The sequence below is a fragment of the Guyanagaster necrorhizus genome (assembly GCF_019112545.1).
Source record: "Guyanagaster necrorhizus MCA 3950 unplaced genomic scaffold BT62scaffold_3, whole genome shotgun sequence".
NCBI lineage: Eukaryota > Fungi > Basidiomycota > Agaricomycetes > Agaricales > Physalacriaceae > Guyanagaster > Guyanagaster necrorhizus.
Genome location: NW_025064882.1, coordinates 158,167 through 180,541, shown reverse-complemented (window position 1 = coordinate 180,541; position 22,375 = coordinate 158,167). Strand labels below are relative to the sequence as shown.

At 43.4% G+C, this 22,375-nt stretch overlaps 5 protein-coding genes across 5 annotated transcripts; 2 read left to right on the top strand and 3 right to left on the bottom strand.

The window, feature by feature from the left end:
* Positions 1-49: 49 nt before the first annotated feature.
* BT62DRAFT_984253 (uncharacterized protein) lies at positions 50-2,149 on the bottom strand (the record flags this gene model as incomplete). The annotated part of the gene is made up of 9 exons (XM_043189842.1): positions 2,032-2,149; positions 1,879-1,980; positions 1,472-1,831; positions 1,324-1,424; positions 1,123-1,273; positions 908-1,071; positions 509-862; positions 218-484; positions 50-184 (listed from the first exon to the last, which is right to left on the bottom strand). Exons 1-9 carry the CDS (start codon positions 2,099-2,101, stop codon positions 50-52), a joined length of 1,704 nt encoding a protein of 567 aa, XP_043044439.1. The 5' UTR covers positions 2,102-2,149.
* Positions 2,150-2,236: 87 nt separating this feature from the next.
* Positions 2,237-3,597, top strand: BT62DRAFT_1037445 (homoserine O-acetyltransferase; the record flags this gene model as incomplete). The annotated part of the gene is made up of 5 exons (XM_043178397.1): positions 2,237-2,421; positions 2,471-2,561; positions 2,597-2,643; positions 2,698-2,726; positions 2,774-3,597. 5 exons carry the CDS (start codon positions 2,237-2,239, stop codon positions 3,448-3,450), a joined length of 1,029 nt encoding a protein of 342 aa, XP_043044438.1. The 3' UTR covers positions 3,451-3,597.
* Positions 3,598-4,503: 906 nt separating this feature from the next.
* BT62DRAFT_984252 (uncharacterized protein) lies at positions 4,504-7,287 on the top strand. The gene is made up of 9 exons (XM_043189841.1): positions 4,504-4,738; positions 4,786-5,117; positions 5,169-5,499; positions 5,551-5,703; positions 5,751-5,885; positions 5,929-6,061; positions 6,109-6,392; positions 6,441-6,747; positions 6,798-7,287. Exons 1-9 carry the CDS (start codon positions 4,526-4,528, stop codon positions 7,235-7,237), a joined length of 2,328 nt encoding a protein of 775 aa, XP_043044437.1. The 5' UTR covers positions 4,504-4,525; the 3' UTR covers positions 7,238-7,287.
* Positions 7,288-7,747: 460 nt separating this feature from the next.
* BT62DRAFT_883599 (uncharacterized protein) lies at positions 7,748-8,184 on the bottom strand (the record flags this gene model as incomplete). Its single annotated transcript, XM_043182756.1, has 3 exons — positions 7,748-7,921; positions 7,975-8,081; positions 8,133-8,184. Coding segments are annotated over 3 exons (333 nt in total), but the record flags the coding sequence as incomplete, so codon positions are not given.
* Positions 8,185-9,151: 967 nt separating this feature from the next.
* BT62DRAFT_387469 (uncharacterized protein) lies at positions 9,152-9,949 on the bottom strand. The gene is made up of 4 exons (XM_043180751.1): positions 9,750-9,949; positions 9,632-9,700; positions 9,474-9,574; positions 9,152-9,391 (listed from the first exon to the last, which is right to left on the bottom strand). The coding sequence occupies exons 1-4, from the start codon at positions 9,756-9,758 to the stop codon at positions 9,235-9,237; spliced, it is 336 nt and encodes a 111-aa protein (XP_043044435.1). The 5' UTR covers positions 9,759-9,949; the 3' UTR covers positions 9,152-9,234.
* Positions 9,950-22,375: the final 12,426 nt, after the last annotated feature.

Genomic DNA, 22,375 nt, shown 5'->3' with positions numbered 1-22,375 from the left:
AGGTGCGACATCGAGAAATCGAATGGTAATAAATAGGTCAAATGATGGTTCATCTAGTCAATGGACTCGTCGCCGATGTCTTGATGGTCTCGAAAACAGTAACCTGCCTGCCAGATCTGACGGGCACAGCTGGAGGTTTTCTCCGCTTCGGTGGTATCGGAGGAGGAGCGGAATAGACACCAGGCTGCCTGAAAGCAGGTGACGACGGAACGCTCACCGCCACGGGCGCAGGTGGAGGCTTCCTAAGCTTAGTGCGGGCCGGTTCGCCTCCAGCGTCGGATTGGGAGGAGAGATCGATGTGGTGAGAATGTGATGGTCGTTCAACATGAAGTCTCTCGACATGCTCTGAGCTGGCAGTTCCTTTCCGGCGTGGGTAGGGGACTGGAGGTTTGGATGTAGACGTAGAAGGAGCAGCGGTCGCCACGCCAGAGAAACTGCCGGCACTGGCGTTACTCGGTCTTCGCACGGCCCCAACACGGATTCCCTTAGCACAATTCATACCATTCACTCCCTTCGCAACCATATTTTCTGCGCTTCGGCTAGACTTGAGCGTCTTTCCAGGCGTTCCCGAACCCATACCGTCAACGCTTGCTGGCAGGCCTAGGTGGCTCCGACTCGGGGCAACGGAATCGCTCGGTGTAGAGGATCTGGACACGTCGTCTGCCTTTTTCAGCTGCACGCACCATTCTCCTCCGAGACACCGTTCCACGAGCCTCTTGGTCGTTGGATTGATATCATGTATTCTGCTGTCCCGCACCAAACTCTCCAAAGCACACTTGATCTGGGGCCGCTTATATGGTACATCTTTGAGTTGCGTCTTCGTTAGTAGCGGATGCAATACGCGGAGATACGTATGTCGCAGCTGGATGACTTTAGTAAAGCTCCAACATTCAGCCAAGCGACTTACCGACTCGCTGTCCTCGTCCAAATCAACCACTTCTCTCAAGAACACATCAACCAATACACATAGATCGTTCGTATAGAAATATTCTTCGGTACCCTTTGTCGTAAATAGCAGATAGATCAGCTTGAGTACCAGTAACTGCATGCACAAGTCGTCTGATGTCCGCTCTAAAACCAAAGCTGATAAGGAAAGATCTACGTCACAGAACAGTGGCTTACGAGCTCTGTTGAGCATAAATATCATATTCTCTCCAAAGGTTTTGCTCGAACCTAGTCGCCGCATCAACACCCTCAGAACACGGTTCTGCTCTACTCCACTTTGCTCGCGATCACATATAGAAGCCACCATGAACTGCTCGTTGAATGCCACCTGTTGACCATCAGTACGAGAACAAGAAATAAGGGAACACAAGGACTCACTATCAGTTTTATTACAGAATAGTTAAAGGTCTCGTCCTGGACGTGTCTTGTCTGTTCCACCAAATCAAACAAGTAATCGATAAAGGAATCGTCAAAGACGCCTACGAATTTGTTAGAAGATTCACGACCCACAGCATGATGTACTCACGTAACTCGGCGACGCTAAGCTTTTGCCAACGACAGACTTCATACAGCAACCTTACGCCCACTAGCCGTAGTTTAGCCTCGATGACACCATCCTCGTTCTCATCGATCTCCACGAGTGTATGATCCATTAGCAACGGTACCAACGTGCCCCATCGCCTTTGCGCACGAAAGAAATCAGTTTTTCGCTGGCCATACCGTAATAGAACATTGAAGGTAACGAGCTGAGCGTGTGGGTCGGTATTTGACTTGGCGGTCTCAGCCAGATTCTCGCACATTCTCTCAGAGTGGAAGGCCCACAGCTCCGAATCGAGCAAAAGGTCGACCGCATGCTCCAGCTGGAGTGGTGTTTGCAAATAGAGTTCTGCAGACATGAGCACGATTCAGATGGGCTTGTCGAAGTGGACATACCATGATATATGGCACAGATTCCCAGCCACCTGTTCATCATTCCGTCCAACTGTTGCAGCGTCGGCGGCGCTCCTCGCGGCATCGTCAAAATGTCGTCCAGCTCTACACACGACCCAGTGAACAGCTGTGGCTACAAATACTACCAACACGTACCTGACCAGAACTGCTGGGCATTCTCGACGACGTATACGATGCCAAAGTCGTCTTCCATGGCAAGAGACATTGTCTCTGGTCATCGAACGGTGGAGGCAGGAATGGGAGGAGAGTAAATTTGGATTGATTTGGATAGCGGTATGGCTTCGATGACCTAATACCGCGGCCCAGATGTTTCGGTCCGTGATACCCGATCCCTCGTCTCATGTCGCGGTTGAACAACATAATATCCCAGTCCTATTTCATTGTCCCCAGGTTCACCCTAGAATCTGGTGTGGAGCTGCGTGACGTTCTTGTTGCCTGCAAGACCTGGGGTCACCTAAATGCAACAAAGGACAATGTTATGATTATTTGCCACGCTTTTACTGGCAGTGCCGATGTTGATGACTGGTAAGTGGGCCCCCTGCTGATGTGACTCTATTTAGTAACATTCATCCAGGTGGGGTCCGCTGATGGGAATGGGGAAAGCCTTCGATCCCAAGCGGTTTTTCATTTTCTGTGCAAACGTTATTGGGTCACCCTACGGTACTGTATCCCAGTATGCCCCAACCCTGATACAGGAAAGTCTTACGGACCTGAATTTCCTGCTTCAACTGTACGTGATGATGTCCGGTAAGAAATGCCTTCCATTTTCCTACGCTCAGTCTGTTTGACTCTACTCCTTAGGCTTCATAAACTTGTACTTGATCACCTAGGTGTCGTTTCCGTGACAGTCGCCATTGGGGGTTCGATGGGTGAAAAGGCACTGCCGTACTAGAATTGCCGCTCTGCACATCACCCAACTACGTCCGCCGTGTTGTTCCTATCGCTACATCGGCTCGCCATTCGGCCTGGTGCATCAGCTGGGGTGAAGCGCAGCGTCAATCAATCTACAGCGACCCCCATTATGCCGACGGTTACTATTCCTCGCAACCCGCCTCGGGACTGGCTGCAGCTCGTATGGCCGCTTTGCTCACCTACCGCTCGCGTGACTCCTTCGATAAACGGTTCGGCCGGAAGTATCAGTTAAAAGAGTCTCCACCACAGACGCTTAATGCACTTTCGGCCTACAATGACGGCCATAAAATTTCACAAAATGGCTGCACTCCGTCGCTAGCGCCAAATATCTTCTCTGCTCAAAGCCATCTTCGCTACCAGGGCCACAAGTTCATTGCTAGGTTCGACGATCTATCACGGGGCAGACATAGCCTTGCTCGTGCACTCTCTCAGCTTCCCCGAGGCGCTCTAGTCATCGGCATCGCTACAGACGGCCTGTTTACAACAACGGAACAGCGGGAGATTGCTGCTCATATTCCTGATTCCGAACTGGTTATCATACCGTCACGAGATGGACATGATGGGTTTCTGTTGGAATTTGAAGCTATCAATAACCACGTAATGAGGTTTCTCAAAACGCAACTACCAGAAGTGTACGGATGACGATTCGAAGTGAAGAAGACGAGTATTCTCGGAGAAGCCGAGGTGGGTATTACGCAATAGTAGAGAAACGAGATTCATTTCATTGCTTGATGATTCCTTGAGAAGGAAGCTATACAAGAGTCCGTCCGCGCACGATACCGAACACCCCCTGTGGGACAGATCGATTCAGCGTGGGCTTGGGTGACCTCACAGTGTCAAAGACGATGAATCAGAATACGCAACAGCAGCCAGTTATTCATCATTGTTCGCTTCTATCAACTACTGTAAAACTAGTTCTCCAGCCTTCTAAATGCTTTCAAGTCCAAAACCTTGGACACGATTTTACCCAATGCCAGAAATTCGAACCTGTAGAAGAATTCCCCCCATTGTCTAGACGTATTTCCGACCACGAATGAGCGAATTCGACGGGGGGAATCAGGCCTAGGAGAATGAAGAGTGTGGTATCAATCATAGACACATAGTTGCCCCAGAGCATAGAAAACGGATTCGGTATGAAGGGAACGATGAAGAAGGCCAGCCAGAGAAGAAATTTGGGCCCACCACCTGAAAGATGTCGAGACAAGCATGAATTGATGGTTAAAAAGCGCATCCATTTTTAATTGCCCCCGTTTGTCACGGGTGTCCCGAACATCGATGAGCGAGAGACCTCTGACCGAGGATGGTATAGATGAGAGCAACAGCAAGGCAGATACGATGCACCAATCAGTACAGCGTCAGGAGCCAATGATAGAACCAACCACCGAGACGCCGTAGCATTTATCGCAATCCATCTTGATGTAATCGTAACTCCGTTATCTGAAAAAAAAAAGAGAATCATTCAAGAAACAGCGGATAGATCATACCGAGAATCCAACCCGGGTAGTTGTTGATGAATTGCAGTTACAAGACTTGAAGAACATGGATACTGGCTGACGAAGTGTAGCAGAAAGCGAATCCAGCGAGGCATGCCGAATTGAGCCCTCCTAGGATGAGGACTCGGAGAAAAGCACATCCATGCTTGGGTGACGGTGAAGGTGATAGAACAGCTGGAGCCACGGGCCGGCCAGGGCCTGCCGTGACTTTGGCTGTTACTTTCATGTCTGGGGAATACCTCAATTCCATCACTGAAAATGCCTCCCGACTGGGTTTGCGACTGCAGGAATCACTCAGCGAGCATACCAGGGACATCGCGAGGGGTCGTACTTCCCCGTATTACGACTCACCCGACGACAAGGGCAGAGATATTCGCAAACAGCTCGATTCCAGCAGTGATAGGGAGAAGCTTGACGCGATGAAGAGGCTAATAGCAGTACGTTTTCTCATCTTCTTCTGTTCATCGAGTGACACGTTCATCAGCTCATTTCAAAAGGTCGTAATGTCTCCGAATACTTTGCCCAGGTTGTCAAGAACGTAGCCTCCCAGAATCTCGAAATACGGAAACTGGTCTACATCTACCTTCTGAGATACGCAGAGCAGGAACCTGATCTCGCTCTTCTCTCTATCAACACGTTCCAGAAGGATCTCACCGACAGCAATCCTCTCATACGTGCCATGGCCTTACGTGTTCTCAGCGGAATCAAGGTGCCCATGATTGGCAATATCGTCGTGCTGGCAATCAAGAAATGTGCTGCAGATATTAGCCCTTATGTCAGAAAGGTCGCCGCCTTGGCCATCCCCAAATGTTACGAGTATGTCTATTCAGCATCTTCATTCTCAGACTCTTTTTACCCTTTAGCCAGCCTCGACACAAGCCACCTCTCTTCCCTCATCGAGATAATCATCACCCTTCTTCGAGACCGATCACCTTTATCTATTGGAAGTGTAGCTGTCGCCTTTGACGCCATCTGCCCCACTCGTCTCGATCTACTGCACAAGCACTATCGACGTCTCTGCAAAACGCTTGTCGATGTGGATGAGTGGGGCCAAATCAATCTCCTTGATCTGCTTCTTCGATATTCTCGCTCGATGTTACTGCGACCCGTTCTCAGAGGTGAGGAGGAAGACACTGACAAAGATGTAAAGCTACTTTTGAATTCTGCGGAACCCCTTTTCTTCAGCAGAAACCCTGCAGTACGCCGAATATCTCAAGTCTCCCACCTCTTTTCTGATGATGGATAATAGGTGGTTCTGGCTGCTGCCCGGGTTCTTTACTATGCTGGACCTCCCTCATATCACGCCAAAATCGTCCAGCCATTAGTCCGGCTGCTATCAGTATCTAAAGAAATAGAACGAGTTGCACTTGCATACATACTGATAGTCGCTTCAGCCTCCCCAGTACGCATTATTTACATTTCTAACTGCACCTGCTAAGGCATTTGTAGGGGCTGTTTTCCCCATTCTACTCTCGATTCATCCTTTCCTCCGATGATCTCCGGCAAGTTAAAATCGACAAGATAAAAATGATGCTAATCATCGTCACATTTGATAATTATCCGACGATACTTCGTGAATTCATAGTGAGCACTGCCTTATTCGTCTGGACGCTGCTAACTAGTGTAGGACTATGCAGAAGACATTGACGACGAAGTAGCGGCCGCGTCCATCCGTGCAATTGGACGATGCGCTGGCGTTATACCGGAATCGGTTCAACAATCCCTCACAGCCCTAATCGGCATGATAAATAGCCAACATGGTCAGCTCCTTGTCCGTCTGTCTCTTCTTTCCTTACACTCTCTATAGACACGATCATCAATGCCGCTGTCGTGGTTCTCAAGAATATGGTGCAGGCTCAGCTCTCTTCGAGGCGATCCACCATCCTTGGTCTATCCCAGTCTCCGCTCGCTATAATATCCCAGCTTGCCCAAAAAATCGATAGCATCCGGAATCCCCAAGCCAGAGCCTGCGTCGTATGGCTTGTAGGTCAATATGCTGCCTCAGAAGAAGGAACCCTCTCTCGCCTAGAAAGCGTAACAGACTGGGCGCCAGATGTTCTACGGAAGATGGCCAAGACATTTTCGCAAGAGGTATGTTCCAACTTTATGCCGCCCATCCTTTGCTAAGCCATCCTTCAGGAATCCGTCGTCAAGCTCCAGGTTGTCACCCTCGCCGCGAAATTGTTCGTCCTTTGTCCAGTTGACCGCACCTTGGGCCTTCTCAACCAGTACATCTTCCTACTCGCTCGTTATGACACAAATTACGATGTTCGTGATCGAGCAAGAATATTATCCTCGTTACTCTCAGGGATAGATTCTAGCATTCCCGTGACCAACGCCGATGCTCCATCAGAGCGTGAAGGAGTCGTCCTTCGCCGCGAACAAGTCAAGATGGTACTATTCGAGGGAAAGGCTGGTGTAATTGACGTCGATCCAGTTGTTCCAGGTACTCCAATCCCTCGTCACCAGCGTCCACGATCTGACGACTTTACATAGATCCGCATGTTATGCTTGGATCGTCTAGTGCTGTGACTGGGAAACCCACCCTCTGCGAACCTATACTCCCTGATTGGTTAGAGAAGGGTGTAGAGTCGTCTTTGAGAGATACTGAAGAGGACATCGCTCCGCCGCCTGTTGTTCCCACTGCCCTGTCTTCGGCTGAACAACAAAAGATGCGAGAACGAGTGTCCTTGACACCAACATCGCGGCCGGATGCTGGTACACAGGGTACGAGCTCAAAGGTCCTTCTTACCGACCTGGACAGGTTTTACGAAGAGGAGGAGGAAAGTGAAGAAGACGAATCCGAGAGCGATGAAGAGAGTGGTGATGCCCAGGATGACGAACCTGCGGACGATTCAACTGATGAAGGAAGCGCTGATGAATCCACTAGTGAAGATGAAGGCCGAGATAGGATACACAGACCTTCTATCTCATAATATACACTAATCAATGCTTGAACGGCCGTAGCGCTTCATTCCGACTGATGCATGTGCCATATTCTCTGAGTCAATGAGTGTTGGGATTCTTTCCACCGATATTGATATCATTTATGAATTATGTACGCTGAAGAAGAACGAGAAAACGAAATGAAATCCCAAAATCAATCTGGCCTTAAACCGAATGAAAATATGGGTATGGATTTCCAGGAGGTTGCGAGCTAGACTGGATTGGGCTGGGAAAGAAGCTGGATGTGAATACAAATGTAGAAATTGTTATCGATAGGACAGTAGGGACTTGGAGCATCTTGTCGATATGAAGCTTGTGTCATTTTTCAGACGGAAGCTTGCAATTCCGCACGGCAGAAACATGGCCACTGTGCACAAACATTTGATCTCGGCATCGCTGGTGCCATTACACTAATAGAAGGCTTGTTCAATTGTACTATCTGTTTGTGATAAGCGCACAGGAGAAATACGTAGGACTCGAACCTGCCACGCCCTCACCAACTAGTCAAAAGAGATAATACTGCCATTGTAGAAGACCGAGTCTTCTACTATGATTCCTGAACGAGGATAAGCTTTGGAGGGTAAAAAGCATTGGGAACACACCTTCTCCACCTCTTGGAACTGTTTCGCCCACATCATCGACGGAATCCACTTCTTCGGTGCTACAGGGCGTTGCTGCTTAAATGTCAGCATTCTGTGAAATGAACGAAGGGATACAGTAGACGCACCTCTCTCGCAGCACTCAATGAACCAACAAGGTAAGCGATAGCAAAGATACCGGTGGCGACGACAACTGTGTTCGCTTTCCAGTTGGATGGTTGAACCCACCAGCCACCTTGAAACTGGTCAGCAACCGTGATATCACCAATGCAGGGAGACTACTCACCAGCTGGTGACCAAACATACTTGGGATAGGGATATCGTCCACCTCCACCCTGCAGAGCGTCAATATATGTCCTATGGACGACGACGACATACCATTGCTCGATGATGATGGTATTATTTGGGTCAAGTCATTTCTATCACGTGGCAATATTCCCGCTTTTCGTCTTCCATTCTATCGCAGATCTCTGGTCGGCAGGACTGATTGACTTTCATAAAACACAAGACAAGATTGCTAGGATGGAAACAAAGCTCTCTCCAATGGAAGGTATTGAGCATGCGATACCGCATCACCTTTCGCTTAAATTCACCGCCCATGACGCCAGAGAAAAGCTGCTGATACAAGTTTGGTCTCTTGGGCGTTACCTATATGAGTGCCATTTGGTAAGTCTCGAAAGAGTTATCAGCGATTGGTGCGAAAACGACATGAAGCCCCAAAGCTGCGATGTGGGAGAACCACGACAGAGAGTATAACCTAAATTCCACAAACACTACCTCCCCTTCACATCATCCTCAAACCTAGCGAATACGATGACCTCTAATGTCCCCACTTCTCGTGTAGAAAGTATATTCTGAGAAAGTCATTAATATCAATCCTAGCCAAAAGCTAGTAAACGCACATCGACTAGTACACACGGCAAGCCCTTCAATGCATCCTGACTCCAATGTTGTAGAGCAGGAAGTAAACCTGCTAGCCTCATCCGTGGTTCTTCCACCACCTCCTCGACATTCAAAGAGGGAAAGATGCTTCTCTCCAAATCCGCAAACAGCATCGCCACTGCTGAATCCAGAGCACGATCTAGGACGAGACCAAAATCCGCTGACTGCACAATCCCATGAAGCTCTCCAAGTAGAGGTGCAAGGAATTCACCTTCAGGTGGTAACAATGAAAGTTGTGATAGGTTCGGCAGGGCCGAGGTGGAGGTAGTCAATGCATGCAAAGATGTGTTGCTGATGGATGGTGATGGAGGTATTGAAGGACCAAACCCACCTTGTGCAAGTACGTGGCAGTGAGTTCTGGTGTAGATGAAAGAAGAGCACATAGGAAGCTAATACAAACAACAAAAGTTAGAACTTGTGGTCATGGAGAAGTCAATTGCTTCGAATTATGAAAATGCCCTCAGCGATAACACGAGCCACTTGGCGGTGCTGTAGCATTGACAGAAAACAGATACATACTCAGCACTGAGGTCAATCTGCCGCTGTACGTCAAGAACAAGTCGATGAAGGTCCCAGAGCATCAGTCGTGTCTTGAGGGATACCCTGTCAATATTTGTGAGCCAATGGTCATGAAAAAGAATTAACAGATAAAAAATCCAAAAAGTTTTTTAGGCTGACTACTCACCCCTCAAAAAAGTCCTCCATGTTTGTCCTAACCCTTTCACCAACAACTTTCCAACCTACATGAAGCAGCCACCAGCTCATCATCAAGAACCTCACCTCTGTGTTTTCAGTTAGTCCTTTGGAGAGGTCACTGAACAGCACAGACAAATTCCCTGACATGAGCTCCTCCAGCTGCTCCCCTGTGTTCCCAAAGAGTAAACCCATTATTGATAGCTGCTCCTTGATGCTCTTGGCTGATCATTCTTCATGCACTGTTGCAAGCACAGAAGATAGATACCTTGCACATCCAGTAAGAGTGAGTTGCTGGGAGGTGAGTAGAGAGAGAAGGGTGGTGGTGTAGATGAGGGTGAGAGTATGGGTGAGACTGAGTATTTTCACAGCAACACTTTGGTTTTGGATGAGGAGAAAGATGTTGATGACATAGCAGAGTCAGATAGACTCATCTCTGAAGGCAATATCAAAGACCCAGATGCCAACATAGACATATCTAATTCAGGCTGAAAGCTCATCTCACTACTACTCTCAAGTGAGACTGTTAGGAACATGCCAATCAGATGGGCTTGAGTGCATATGCAGAGACTGGCAGAGTGCATGGGCATCAATGAAGCTATTGGCAACATCACTCTTGAGTCAAGGCCCAAGGATTTGGATTGACAGAATGGAGTTCTGTCAGAGAAGTGATGGGGAATATTCTTTGGAGCAGAATCTGACAGATGAGATAGAGAGGAGCTGAAGTGAGCATGAAGTGTAGATAGCTATCCAAGTTGATATTTGAACTAAGTAATTATAATACTTGTACATGGTTTATATACTATTGGTAGTTAATTCTGAGTCAGAGTCCATTGGGTTCCAGTGTCAGCTGTTTGCTACCATGTTCAGAGTCTAGATACTAGAATGTGAAATACAGATGTGAAATGATAATGGTAAAATAAAATTGGTAGGTAATAAGAAGTGGCAGAGTCTGATGAGGCTTGTGATTGAATTCATCATTGGTCAAAGTGATGCAGAGGCTGGCAGCATGCATGTAACAGTATCCCTCCATTATCATTCTTGCCCTCAAGAGCACAGATCCTGATGCCCAGTGGAAAGACACATAGTGAAAAAATTTTTTTTTATCCTGTGGGAGTTTTGTCTTTCAGATTTCAGCCACTGTCTTCTCCAGCTTGCAATGATATCATCCCTCACCACCTATCATTGTTTGAAAACTCCTGACCCTTTGATGTGGGAATCCACTCTCAATAGTCTTCAAGAGGCCAAGAAATTGTTTCATTTGAAACATCAAACTGTAGAGAATGAGTATGCAGAGGCCATAGAGGTTTATTTGAAATGAAAGAGGGAGCTGGAGAGGGAGGAGAAGGCCAAGGTGGACCATGTGGCCTGAGAGGCATGGAAAAGGGAGCAGAAGAAGGAATTGGAAAAGAAGAGAGAGGAGATCTAGCAGGTGGCAGAGAAGCAGATGAAGGAGATGGAGGAGGCTTGAAAGGAAGCCATAAAGAGAGAGGCTGCAACCAGAGGTGCACTGCCAGAGGAGTTGGTGATAGAGAGTGGATTGCAAATGACTCCTGTAGAGGTCATTAATTTTTAGCTGTATCAAGTTCTGATAGAATGGTTTAATCTCAGCTCTGGTCTTCATTTTAAAAGAGTGACTGGTCATATGCCTCCAGAGTCTGATAATGAGCAGAACAAGAGAACCAAGAGAGATGATGAGTTGAAAGAATCTAAGAAGACCTTAGAGAGGAGAAAGAGGGTGCAAAAGGGAAAGAGAAGGGCTGCAGGTCTAGTGTCAAAGAGTGAGAAGCAGAAGTTCAAGTCTTATAGTATAGTGGGTGACAGTGAGGCAGTGGCAGTGGCTAGCCTCAAAAAGAGTGTGAAGTTAGAGATTGTGGGGCTGATGGAGGGTGAGAAGGAGTTAAGAGGTGAAAGTAAGTGCTTTCTTGTTTCTGATTAGTTCTGACTTAGTTTTATTTTCAGAAAGTTGCATGTGCTGTCACCAAGATAGTGTACATTATTATACATGCTTAGCAACCAAAGGCACTAGTTGTGAGTAGACTTGCACTTGTTGCAAGATCAAGAAGACCATCTGTTTGTTCAACAAGGGTGTCACTACAAGTGAGGTGATCAGAAGCATGGAGGTCTCTGCTGGCCTCTATGGATTTTCAAAATTAATATGCAAGTTAAAGCATTATATAGAAAAGTTAGTGGACAAGATGATGGATGTCTATGATACTGTAGTGGATCTCCAGGATGACCACAGATCAGATGATATATTATCTCCTTCAGAATTGTTTTTGGAGTCTGAGTTGGAGGTGTGAAGAGAGGCTCATCTGATCTTCAAGAATAAGAAGAATTAGAAGGTGGAGGACTTGTGGACAGTAATGTTAAAAAGGCTGGAGAAGGATATAGAGAAGTTGAAGAAACAAGAGGAAGGCTTTGGTTCTAGTGCAGGTCTGTCAGATGCTAGACTCTTGTGATTGTAAAAAGAAAAAAAATTTCTTATAGTATAAAATGCATATAGAAAGTGTCAGAGTGAATAAAATGTAAACACAAGATTTGACTTTGAAAATTATAAAAGAGGTGATTGAAATAGTAAAGGTGAGCACTGGTGGTGTCCAGAGTAGTTGTTAGGAATGTGTCAATTTGAGTGGACTTGAGTGTATGTGTGGAGTCTGACAGAGTGCATGGGCATCAATGAAGCTATTGGCAATATCACCCTTGAGTCAGAGCCTAAAGATCTGGGTGGACAGAACAGAGTTCCATTAGAGAAGTGAATCTGAATATCCTTCAGAGCAGAATCTGATGGATGAGGTAGGGAGGAGTTGAAGTGAGTGCGAAGTGTAAATGGCTTATCCAAGTTGATATTTGAACTGAGTAGTTATGATAATGTATATGGCTTTATATACTAATGGTAACTAATTCCAAGTCGGGTTCCATTGGGTTCTGGTGTCAGTATTCACTACTGAGTTTGGGATCTAGATATTACAATGTGAAATATGGATGTGAAATGATAATAGTGAAATGAAATTAGTAGGTAATGGGAAGCAGCTGGAGTCTGGTGGGTAGCGTGATTGGATTCATGATTGGTTTAGGTGATATGGAGGCTGGCAGCATGTGCATAACAGTAGTGCTGCATCAAGAAGAGAATGTTTGGATGACTTTGGATAAGGGTTTTAGTTTGCCTGAGTATCAATAGTGGAATTCTTTGATGAACTTGTCAGTGGAGAACTCAGAGGCCAGTGACTAAGCAAATTCTTCATTGGTATCTTTGTAGCCTATCCACTGGGTTTTGTACAGTAGTAGGCAGTGGAACTGGTGGTCTAGCTTAGAGTCAAGGATTTAGGCTATTTCAAAATATTCTTCTCCATCAACTTCAACTGGAGGTGGCAGAGGTTGGATTTGATTAGAAATGGTGTTTTCTTTTATGAGTTCTAATTGTGACATATGGAAGACTGAATGAATAGACTAGATATCTGGCAGAAGCCTCAGAGTGAAAGAGTGAGAACCAGGTTGGACTATGATTTTGAAAGAACTAAGGTATTTCTCAGAAAATTTTCTGATTGGAAAGGTGGTTTTGATATATTTGGAACTAAGATAAATCTTATCACCTACTGTGAACAGGAGCACTGGAATCTGATGCTTGTCTGCTTGAGCCTTATAATAAGACTGAGCTTCAGAAATTTTGTCTTTTAGTACTTGATAGAGCTCATCAAGATTAACTGCAAAGTCTCAGGCCTGAGCAGAGGTGATGTTCCATTCAGAATAAATAGTGATGTTAGAGTGGTAACCCTTGTTAGTGAAGAATGAAGATATTCTGGTAGAGGCATTAGAGGCATTATTATAGGCAAACTCAGCAATGGGTAAGAGAATGTTCCAGTTGTCCTGTTAGTAGAAACAGTAGATGTGGATGTATTATTCTAGAGTTTGGTTTGCCTGTTCAGTTTGTCTGTTGGTCTCCAGATGGTAACCAAAAGTAAGGTGGAGTTCTATGTCAAGGGTGATGGCTAGGGTGTAAGTAAACTGAGAAACAAATTCAGAGCCATGATCAGAGGTGATATAACTGGATACTCCATGTTTGAAGAAGACATGGATGAGGAAAAGTTGGGTGAGCTCTACAGAGTTGATAGTGTCATGAGTAGAGATGAAGATGGCTTGCTTGCTAGTCTGGTCAATGACTACTAGAATAGTAGTAAATCTGTTGAAGTCTGGTAGTTGTTCAATGAAGTCTATGGAAATAGAATCTCATAGCTATTTGGGAACCAGTAGAGGTTTGAGCAACCTATAAGGGCAGTGTCTAGGTGTCTTGTTGCATCCACAAACCGTATAGGACTTAACATAGTGTTGAACATATTCACACATCTTTAGTCAGATGTAATTTTGCCAGACTAGCTCTAATATTCAGTTTTGGCCAAAGTGGCCTGCCAGGATATAGTTATAGTTATTTTGTAGTATATAGAGATGGAGATCATCAGAGTCTAAAACATAGATGCAGCCTTTAAAGCAAAGGGTGTTGGATTCATCAATGGACCACTGAGAGAGAGACAATTCAGAAGTGGCTTTAGCCTCATAGAGGCCATCAGAGGATGTAGGATTAGAGAATTGTGCTCTTTTGATATTGTCATAGAGCTTGTCAATGTTCATGATGGCACTAGCTTAGAGAGTAGAGCCTTCAAGATAGGTTGCATAAAGTGATATGGAGAGTTGTTCTTGGATAAAGACAAGTCAGAAATTGTAGGGATTGACTTAAGCATATTGACTATTTCTTTCTTTAGAGTAGACATTCTATTGTTTAGTGAGTGCATCTGGTTTTCCATCCAGTTTTCCTGGGTGGAACTAGATTACTAGATTGAACTGGAATAGGTATTTAGACTAGTGAACCTATCAGCAGGTCAGAATCTTGGTAGTGGTGAAGTATTCAAAGTTCTTATAGTCTGTTATAACATTAATAGAGTCTGCAGAGCCTTTAAGATAGTGGTGCCAATATTTAAAAGCTTCAAAAATAGCTAGAAGCTCTTTGTCATGGGTGTCATAGTTGAGTTTGGCATTGTAGAGATTCTGAGAGTAGAAAGTGATGAGATGAATTTCACCATCTTCAAGATAAATAGAGAGGACAGCTGCAATTGCATAGTCAGAGACATTGGTCTCCACTATTCATCAATTGGAGACTTAGTGGGTAAGAATGGGAGTATGTGTAAAGATCTGTTTCAACTCATTAAAGGCAGCTATGCATTTATCATCAAATTTTCATGGAATTTCTTTGTGGGTGAGTTATGTAAGAGGAATAACAATATCACTATATTTGTATATGAAGTGGCAGTAGAAGTTAGCAAAGCCAAGAAAAGATTGAATGTTCTTGACTTTTCATAGTACTGGCCAGTCAACAATAGCCTTGAATTTTTCTTCAAATATATAAAGTCCTTCAGGTGATAGAATATAGTCTAAGTATTCTATAGAGTTCTGATTGAATTTGCATTTGAAGTCTTTGCAATAGAGTCCATTAGCTCTAAGTCTGTATAGGATCTTACAAACATGTTTTTAATGATCTTCCAGATTATTGGAATATATGAAAATGTCATCAAGGTAGACTACTACTGATATGTTGAGCATATCAGAGAATATATTATTCATAGAGTATTAAAACACTGCTGAAGCATTTGTGAGGCCAAAAGACATGACACACTATTTGAAGAAACTGTAATAGGTCTGAAAGGCTATTTTCCATTCATCACTCTTTGCTATGCAAATGAGATGATAGGTATGTTGAAGGTCAAGCTTAGTATAAATATGCACTAAGCAAGCAGAGTCAAGAAGATCAGAAATGAGAGTAAGAGAGTAATGATCCTTCTTGAAGATTTTGTTTAGGTCACAGTAGTCAATGCAAAGTCAGAGTTCACTGGTCTTCTTTTTAACAAACAGGATTGGAGCTCCATGTAGAGAGAAGAATAAAGTAATGAACCCATTGCACAGATTATCATCAATAAACCCTCATAAGACCTTGAGTTCAGATTCTGAGAGAGAATAAATAGGTCTAAGCAGTGAAGATATTCCTTTCTCAAAGTTGATTTTAAGGTTGTACAGCCTGTATTCAGATAGGTTTTTAGAGAGGGTGTCACTGAAGACATCTGCAAAATCATGATACTCTACTGGCACTGATAAAAGATCCACTGATTCTACAGATACAGTTTTGGCTCCAATATTAGGCAAGAAAGGCTGCAGTGTGAACTGCTAAGCACCTTCTTCTGCACTGGCTCAGATAAATGTAGCAGCAGATATGATGGAGATCTTTGGATGTGCTTTCATAGTAAAAGACTCTGAGAGAGAATAGGAATAGATGAGTTTGTATGAGAACAGAGCCCACTGGCTATCTAGAGGAGATTTAAAATGAGGTAAAGCTCCAGAGGTTGAATTGATAGAGTCTGATGGGCATGAAAGTTCCAGAATTGACTGAAAGGCTCAGAGAGAGATGAACTGTTGTTCTGTGAGTATGAAAGTCCTGGGGATGTAGTGGAGGCTGTAGAATTAGTTGAAGTGGGATTCTGGTAACTTGAGTGGAAAGTGATACTGTTTTCAGCTCAATCAATCAGTGGATTGTAGCAGGAGAGTCAGTTGTATTCTAGAACAGAATTGTAAGATGAATCCAGATGAGTGACATAGAAGTTAATAGAGAAGGTGTCTCTGAAAGAGAAACAGATAGGAATAGTTGCAATTTGAGATATGCAGCTTCTAACAGAGCCATTGAATAATCAGAGTTGCACACTAGAGATGGTTTTAATAGAAATATCATTGGCAGCTACATACTTAGTGTCAACAAAGCAGTGGCTAGAATCAGAATCAATATGAGCAAGAAAGCATAGAATGGTAGAAATTAGAGACCTATTGGATTTCATACTAGGTGGTAATTCAGCTGAAAGTGAGAGATAGAAGGAATAGTTAAAAAGAGATGTTGTATTGAGTAATAACCTCTAGTGTGTAAATAGAGTCAATGCAACTCTGAATTTGCATAGAGAAAACAGGGTTGCTTTCTAGTTTTCTGACTCTATTGGAGCTGATTCTTTGAAGGCAGTGTCTACTTCTGCTGCATGACTCTTGGCAGAGGCTGCAGCCTTCTGTTTGTTATAATCCTCAGTCTTATGCTTGGCTCCACAGAACATGCAAAGGTTGTTCTGGCATCAGCAGTCTTTTTTTCCTAAGTAGGATGGCTGTCTTTGCCTAGCTTGTTGGCATAGAGCTTAGGAGTGATAGATTTCAGTGTGGAGCTGATGTTCAAGGAAGAAGAGTTAAACCCTTTAGATTTGAGGTTGAAGAATTAGTTAGAGGTCTTATTATCCTGGTTTTTACAGGCAATTTCAGTCTTTCAGGTCTAGTAGCAAGCATTAAGTTCTTGAGCAAGGAAGCACATGTTATGGAGATTGTTTGGCTAGGCTATGTCATCCTTGATGTGAGTGCAGAGACCACAGTAAAAAGTGTGATGGAGGGAGTTATCTCTATATCCAATTTATGAGGCATACTAATTGAATTGGACTATGTACTTTATGATCAAATCTCTATCATGTATCTGAAAGTGTTTTAATGCATCTTTGGCATCTCTGATAGCATTAAAAGGGCTGAAGTTGCTATAAAGCTCATCTAAAAAAGCTGTATAGGAGAATTGCCAGGCTGGCAGATTTTGTGGATTGAAGTTAAGAATGTCTGATTTAAACCAGTTGAGTGCAGTGCTAGCCAGGAAGGAGATGGCATAGTTGACCTTGCTAGCATCTATTGTGAATATGATGTTGCAGGATAACACAAGTACCTGATGTCAACCTTATATAAGCATAGACAGTTTTGTCCTAAGTTGATGGTCAACTGCCTTTAAGCAATTGACCATTATACTCAGATGAATAGTAGTTATATATGCCAACTGTCTTTAAGCAATTGACTATCATATTCAGCCTGGCCATTATTCACTATGCACTAATAACCTGTCTGCAACAGGTTATAGGCTCTGTGTTTTAAGGCCTATTTCATTTTTTTAATTTTTGCATCTTGCTTGTGTCCTGCTATCTCTCCATCAGTCACTTCACTACTGAAACAATATCACCACATACATTATGCCATCCTTTGACATAATCAAAAAGAGCTTTGACAACTTAAATGCCTCCAATTATGGCAAGTGGGAAGAAAACATGTCAGCTCTACTCAAAACTTGCTGCAAGTATCTTATCACTATTGGCCATGACTCTGAATCAGAGTTTGCAGACTCTGAGAAGCCAACATACTAGGAGAAGAAGGACTGAAAGGACTGGAAGGAGACTCAGATATTAGCTGCTGGCATGATCTACCTCTGCCTTGATGAATCCTAGAAGGCTCATATCAAAGGCTGTCTTGATGATCCAGAGAGGATGTAAGACACACTAAAGGCACACCATCAGCAAAGAAAATCAGCAACTTGATTTATAGCCTATGACAGCTTCTTCAATCTCAAGAAGAAGACAGAAGAGTCACTGTCAGACCTTATCAGTTGGGGCACTCAAATCATGAGTTGTATCTGTGCTTTGCATCCTGCTTATTTTGGCTTCCAGCAGTTAGAAGAAGAGCTTCTCATTATGACTCTGATTTGCACACTCCCTCAGCCTGAATTTGAAAACTTTGTCACATCACTATTCCTTCTCTCTGATAAGCTCACTCTCAAAGGACTCTGCACTGCATTTTACAATAAAGAAAACAATCAGAAGCTGCATGCTGATGATCCAGCAGTCTCTGTTGCTCTTAAAGCCACATCTTTCCATTCAGCCATGAATCCAGCTATCAATGCTGCTGCAAAATGTGGATGGTGCCTTCATGAGAATTATACAGAGAAAGAGTGTATAACCAAGAAGCTCTCACTTAAATAGAATCATAAATATGCTGCTGACCATGCTGCTGGGAAGCATCATCACAAAGGGGCTGAAAAGGAGGATTCAGAAGCCACTAACTCTGCTGAGACAAAGGAGGAGACTCCTAGCTAAGCAAGTACTGATTTATCATCACCTGCCATGTCTCATTAGAATACTGATACAGGTGTTTCTCATCATATGACCCCTCACTAACAATAGTTCTGACTCCATACTTCACATATTGTTTCTATTTGTCTTGCAGATAATTCAGTCATCTATTTAGCAGGAATTAGGTCAGTAGTACTGGAGCCAGAGATTCAGAGGGAGAAAGACTCAGTGGTGGAACTTCTTGACACACTACATGTACCAGCATTGAAAAGTAATCTCTTATCACCCTCTCATCTCACATGGAAAAAGGGATTCAAGATCTCAATCACTGGATCAGATGTCACTTTCAGCCAGGATGAAAAGGTTTGATTCACTGCAACTATAAATGAGAGCAATATCAGCTATGTCAATGCTACCACATATTCATTTTTGAAATTGGCCACTATCATTGCAAACTCAAGCTTCACAAGTATCTGCCAAATGGACAACACACTTTGGCATAGACATTGCTGTCATCAAAACATGGACACTATATAGCACATGCACATAAAGCAGCTAGTAACTGAAATGAAGCAAGAGTCAGATCCTTCAACTGATTCTATCTGCACACCATGCCTTGCTGGCAAACAGCATCATCACAATATTTCTCATGACCCCTCAGAGCAGAAAAAACATCTTCTTGAGTGAGTATACAATGATATCAAAGGTCCAATGCCTGTCACAACTTCAGAGAGCTATTGCTACTAGATAACATTCATCTGCAGTGCATCTGACACTTGGGCTATCACATCTCTGAAGTATAAAAGTGATGCCTTTAATGCCTTCAAGCAGTTTAAAGCATATGCAGAGAATACCCATCCAGAACTCAAAATAATTGAGTTTCAGAAAGACAAAGGTGGTGAATATATAGAAAAGGAGTTTATCAACTTCTGTGCTGAGTATGGGATCAAAAGGCAACACACTGAACCTGATGAACTATACCAGAATGGCACAGCAGAATGAGCTAACTGCATGATCACAGAGGCCATCACTACCATGCTAAATGAGTCACATCTTTCACTATCATTTTGGAATCTTGCTCTCTGAGTATTTATTCATGTCTGAAATCGCATCCCCACAGATCCTCTTCTGAACACTACACCCTTCACAGAATGGGATCCAAATCATTGAAAATCAGATATGTCCCACTTTCATGTGTTTGAATACCTTGCATATGTGCTAATACAAAGAAAAAGATGTTGAGCATTAGAGTTATATACTCAAAAATGTATCTTTGTTGGGTATCCAGAGGGAGTAAAAGGCTAGCTATTCTGGAACCTCTCTATGCAGTGGTTCATCACCTCTAGCCATGCTGTATTTGATGAGCATGTATTTCCTAGAAACTACAGAAATATTATAAATTCCCTCAGTGATGATACATCTCCCACAAACAGACATAACAGCATAGATACTGCTATACCTGATGCAATAATGCCTCATCAAGGGGGAGAGGACACACCTACTGATAAGCCATCTCTGCCATCTGAGCAACTCTCATCATCACCATTCTCACCATCCAAGTCAGCTCCATCCACTCTACCAGATATGCAAACACCTTCAGGATCACTTTTTACTCTACTATCAAGTCTTCTGATATCTTCTACACCCTCTTCATCACTCTCATATCCTTGGGCACACCTTGAGCCACAATACAACTCCAAAGGGCTTATAATTCCATCTCCAAATACTGGATGTGGTTTTTGCCATAAACATTCTGGCACTAATGTGATGAACTCATCAGACTCAGATGAACCTGTCTCTGATCCCACTGATGAAACCACTGCTGAGCCAGAGCTTACTGAGACAGACATTGTCACAGGAATGACTTTTGTATTGCATGATGATGACTATATCACATATACAGAAGCTCTTGAGCTTGCATTTCAGACAGCAGTGGAGATGGCAAACCAAGCATCTGCATCCAATGATGAGCCAAAGACACTTGCAGAGGCAATGATTCAGCCAGGAGAGGAAAGTGAAAAATAGTATGAGGCAGCTCAGCAGGAATTGAATGCACTGCAGGAAAGTGGCACCTTTGAGCTTGTGAAGCTCCCTCCAGAACAAAAGGCTATAGGTGAAAAATGGGTCTTCAAAGTGAAGTGTAACCCTGATGGATCCATTGAATGCTACAAGGCATGCTATGTTGCAAAAGGGTACTCACAGCAGCCAAGTTTTGACTACACTAAAACTTTCTCTCCTACTCCAAAATAGGCAGCCATCTGAACAGTCCTTGCTCTTGCTGCACTTGAGGATCTGGAGCTCTGGAGTGTGAACATCTCATCAGTGTTTCTGAATGATGATCTGAAAGAGAAGGTATACCTTCAACAACCAGAGGGATTTGAGACAAAGGACAAAAGCTGGGTGCTTCATCTCTTTAAGTCTATCTATGGACTGAAGCAGGCTGGGCATGAATGGCACAAAAAGCTCCATAGCACTATAACCAAGATAAGCTTTAACAGAGTACACTGTGAATACAGCATATAGGTGTATAAGAGAGATGATGCTTGAATTATCATCTCTGTGTTTGTTGATGATATAACAATTGCTGCAAAGTCTATGGAGTCTGCATGACATATTGTCAATGACCTCAAGAAGCACTTCAAACTTTGTGATCAAGATCCAACTTCATTCCTCCTCAGTGTTGAATATCATCCAAATAGATGGTGATTTTTTCAGTGGTGATGAGATCCTTAGATACATTGTTCATCATCTACTAGAAGATAGCAAGAGAGTTGGTTAGCCTGAAGAACATAATGGTAGGCTCAAATAATCTCCAGTTGGTCTGAAATACAGCCTTCCATTCATTCCCTTCTTTGATTTGGACATTATTATACTCTTACTGAACATCAAGTTTGGTGTAATATCTGGCCCTCTAGAGCTTATCCATTAGCTCAGAGATCAACAGAAGTGGATAATAGTTTTTAATTATCATCTTGTTAAGCTTTTGATAGTCTTATACTGGTCAGAGTTTGCTATCTTTTTTCTTGATGAAGAAGAAGAGTGAGACCATTGGTGACTTTGAGAGTCAGATGCATCTGCTGGACAAATTTTCATCAAGGAATTTGTCTAGTTCCTGCTACTCAATATTTCCCAAAGGGTAGGTTTTGCAATCCAGGTTGGCATTGGCATTCAGAACTAGTTTGATCACATGGTCCTATAATTTTGGCTCAGGGAGTTCATTAAAACTCTCCTTCTCAAATAGATCTTTATAATCCCATATCTATTGTTATGATTTTTTCTCATTTTCATCTTTTATTCAAGAGATTGACACCTATCTTTGCTTAGTCAGAGCACCTAGACCAGCACTTAGAATCATGAGACAAGGCTTAATCATCACAATAATGTCTAGTCAGTCATTGTCCTTCAATGCAATAGTAACCACTCAATGACAGACAATATCCTTTTGTAGATAGCTTAATAATACTAAACAAAATGCTCTATAGTGTCAGGATGCACAATTAGGTAGTTATATCTATAGAATAGATGATGACTGGTATATAAGTAGTGTAGCTCTTGCTGTAGTATCTCCAGCTTTGAGCTAAAGTTTTATCTTCATCATCTTATCTCAAGCAACTTGCAAACACCTTAACTATATAGAGCCAAATAACACATTCAATGAACTCTGACATCATTGTCTGAAGTGCAAGGCAGTGTCAGTTTATCATGTGTTTAGATCATATGGAATTTGGGCTCAACAATTAGCTCAAAGCTTTTAGCTTCCCTTTCTCAAGCCCAATTGTGCTGAAAAACTGAATGCCCCCTGCCATCAATCCCTCAGACCCTAACTTTACTCATGAGTTCTTTAAACTCCTCATGTCTATCATCAGAGCATTGATAGGATTATTGGTGATCATACAGCTGTACTATAGACACCAATCAATCACTGCTTGGGCAATCCACTATTATC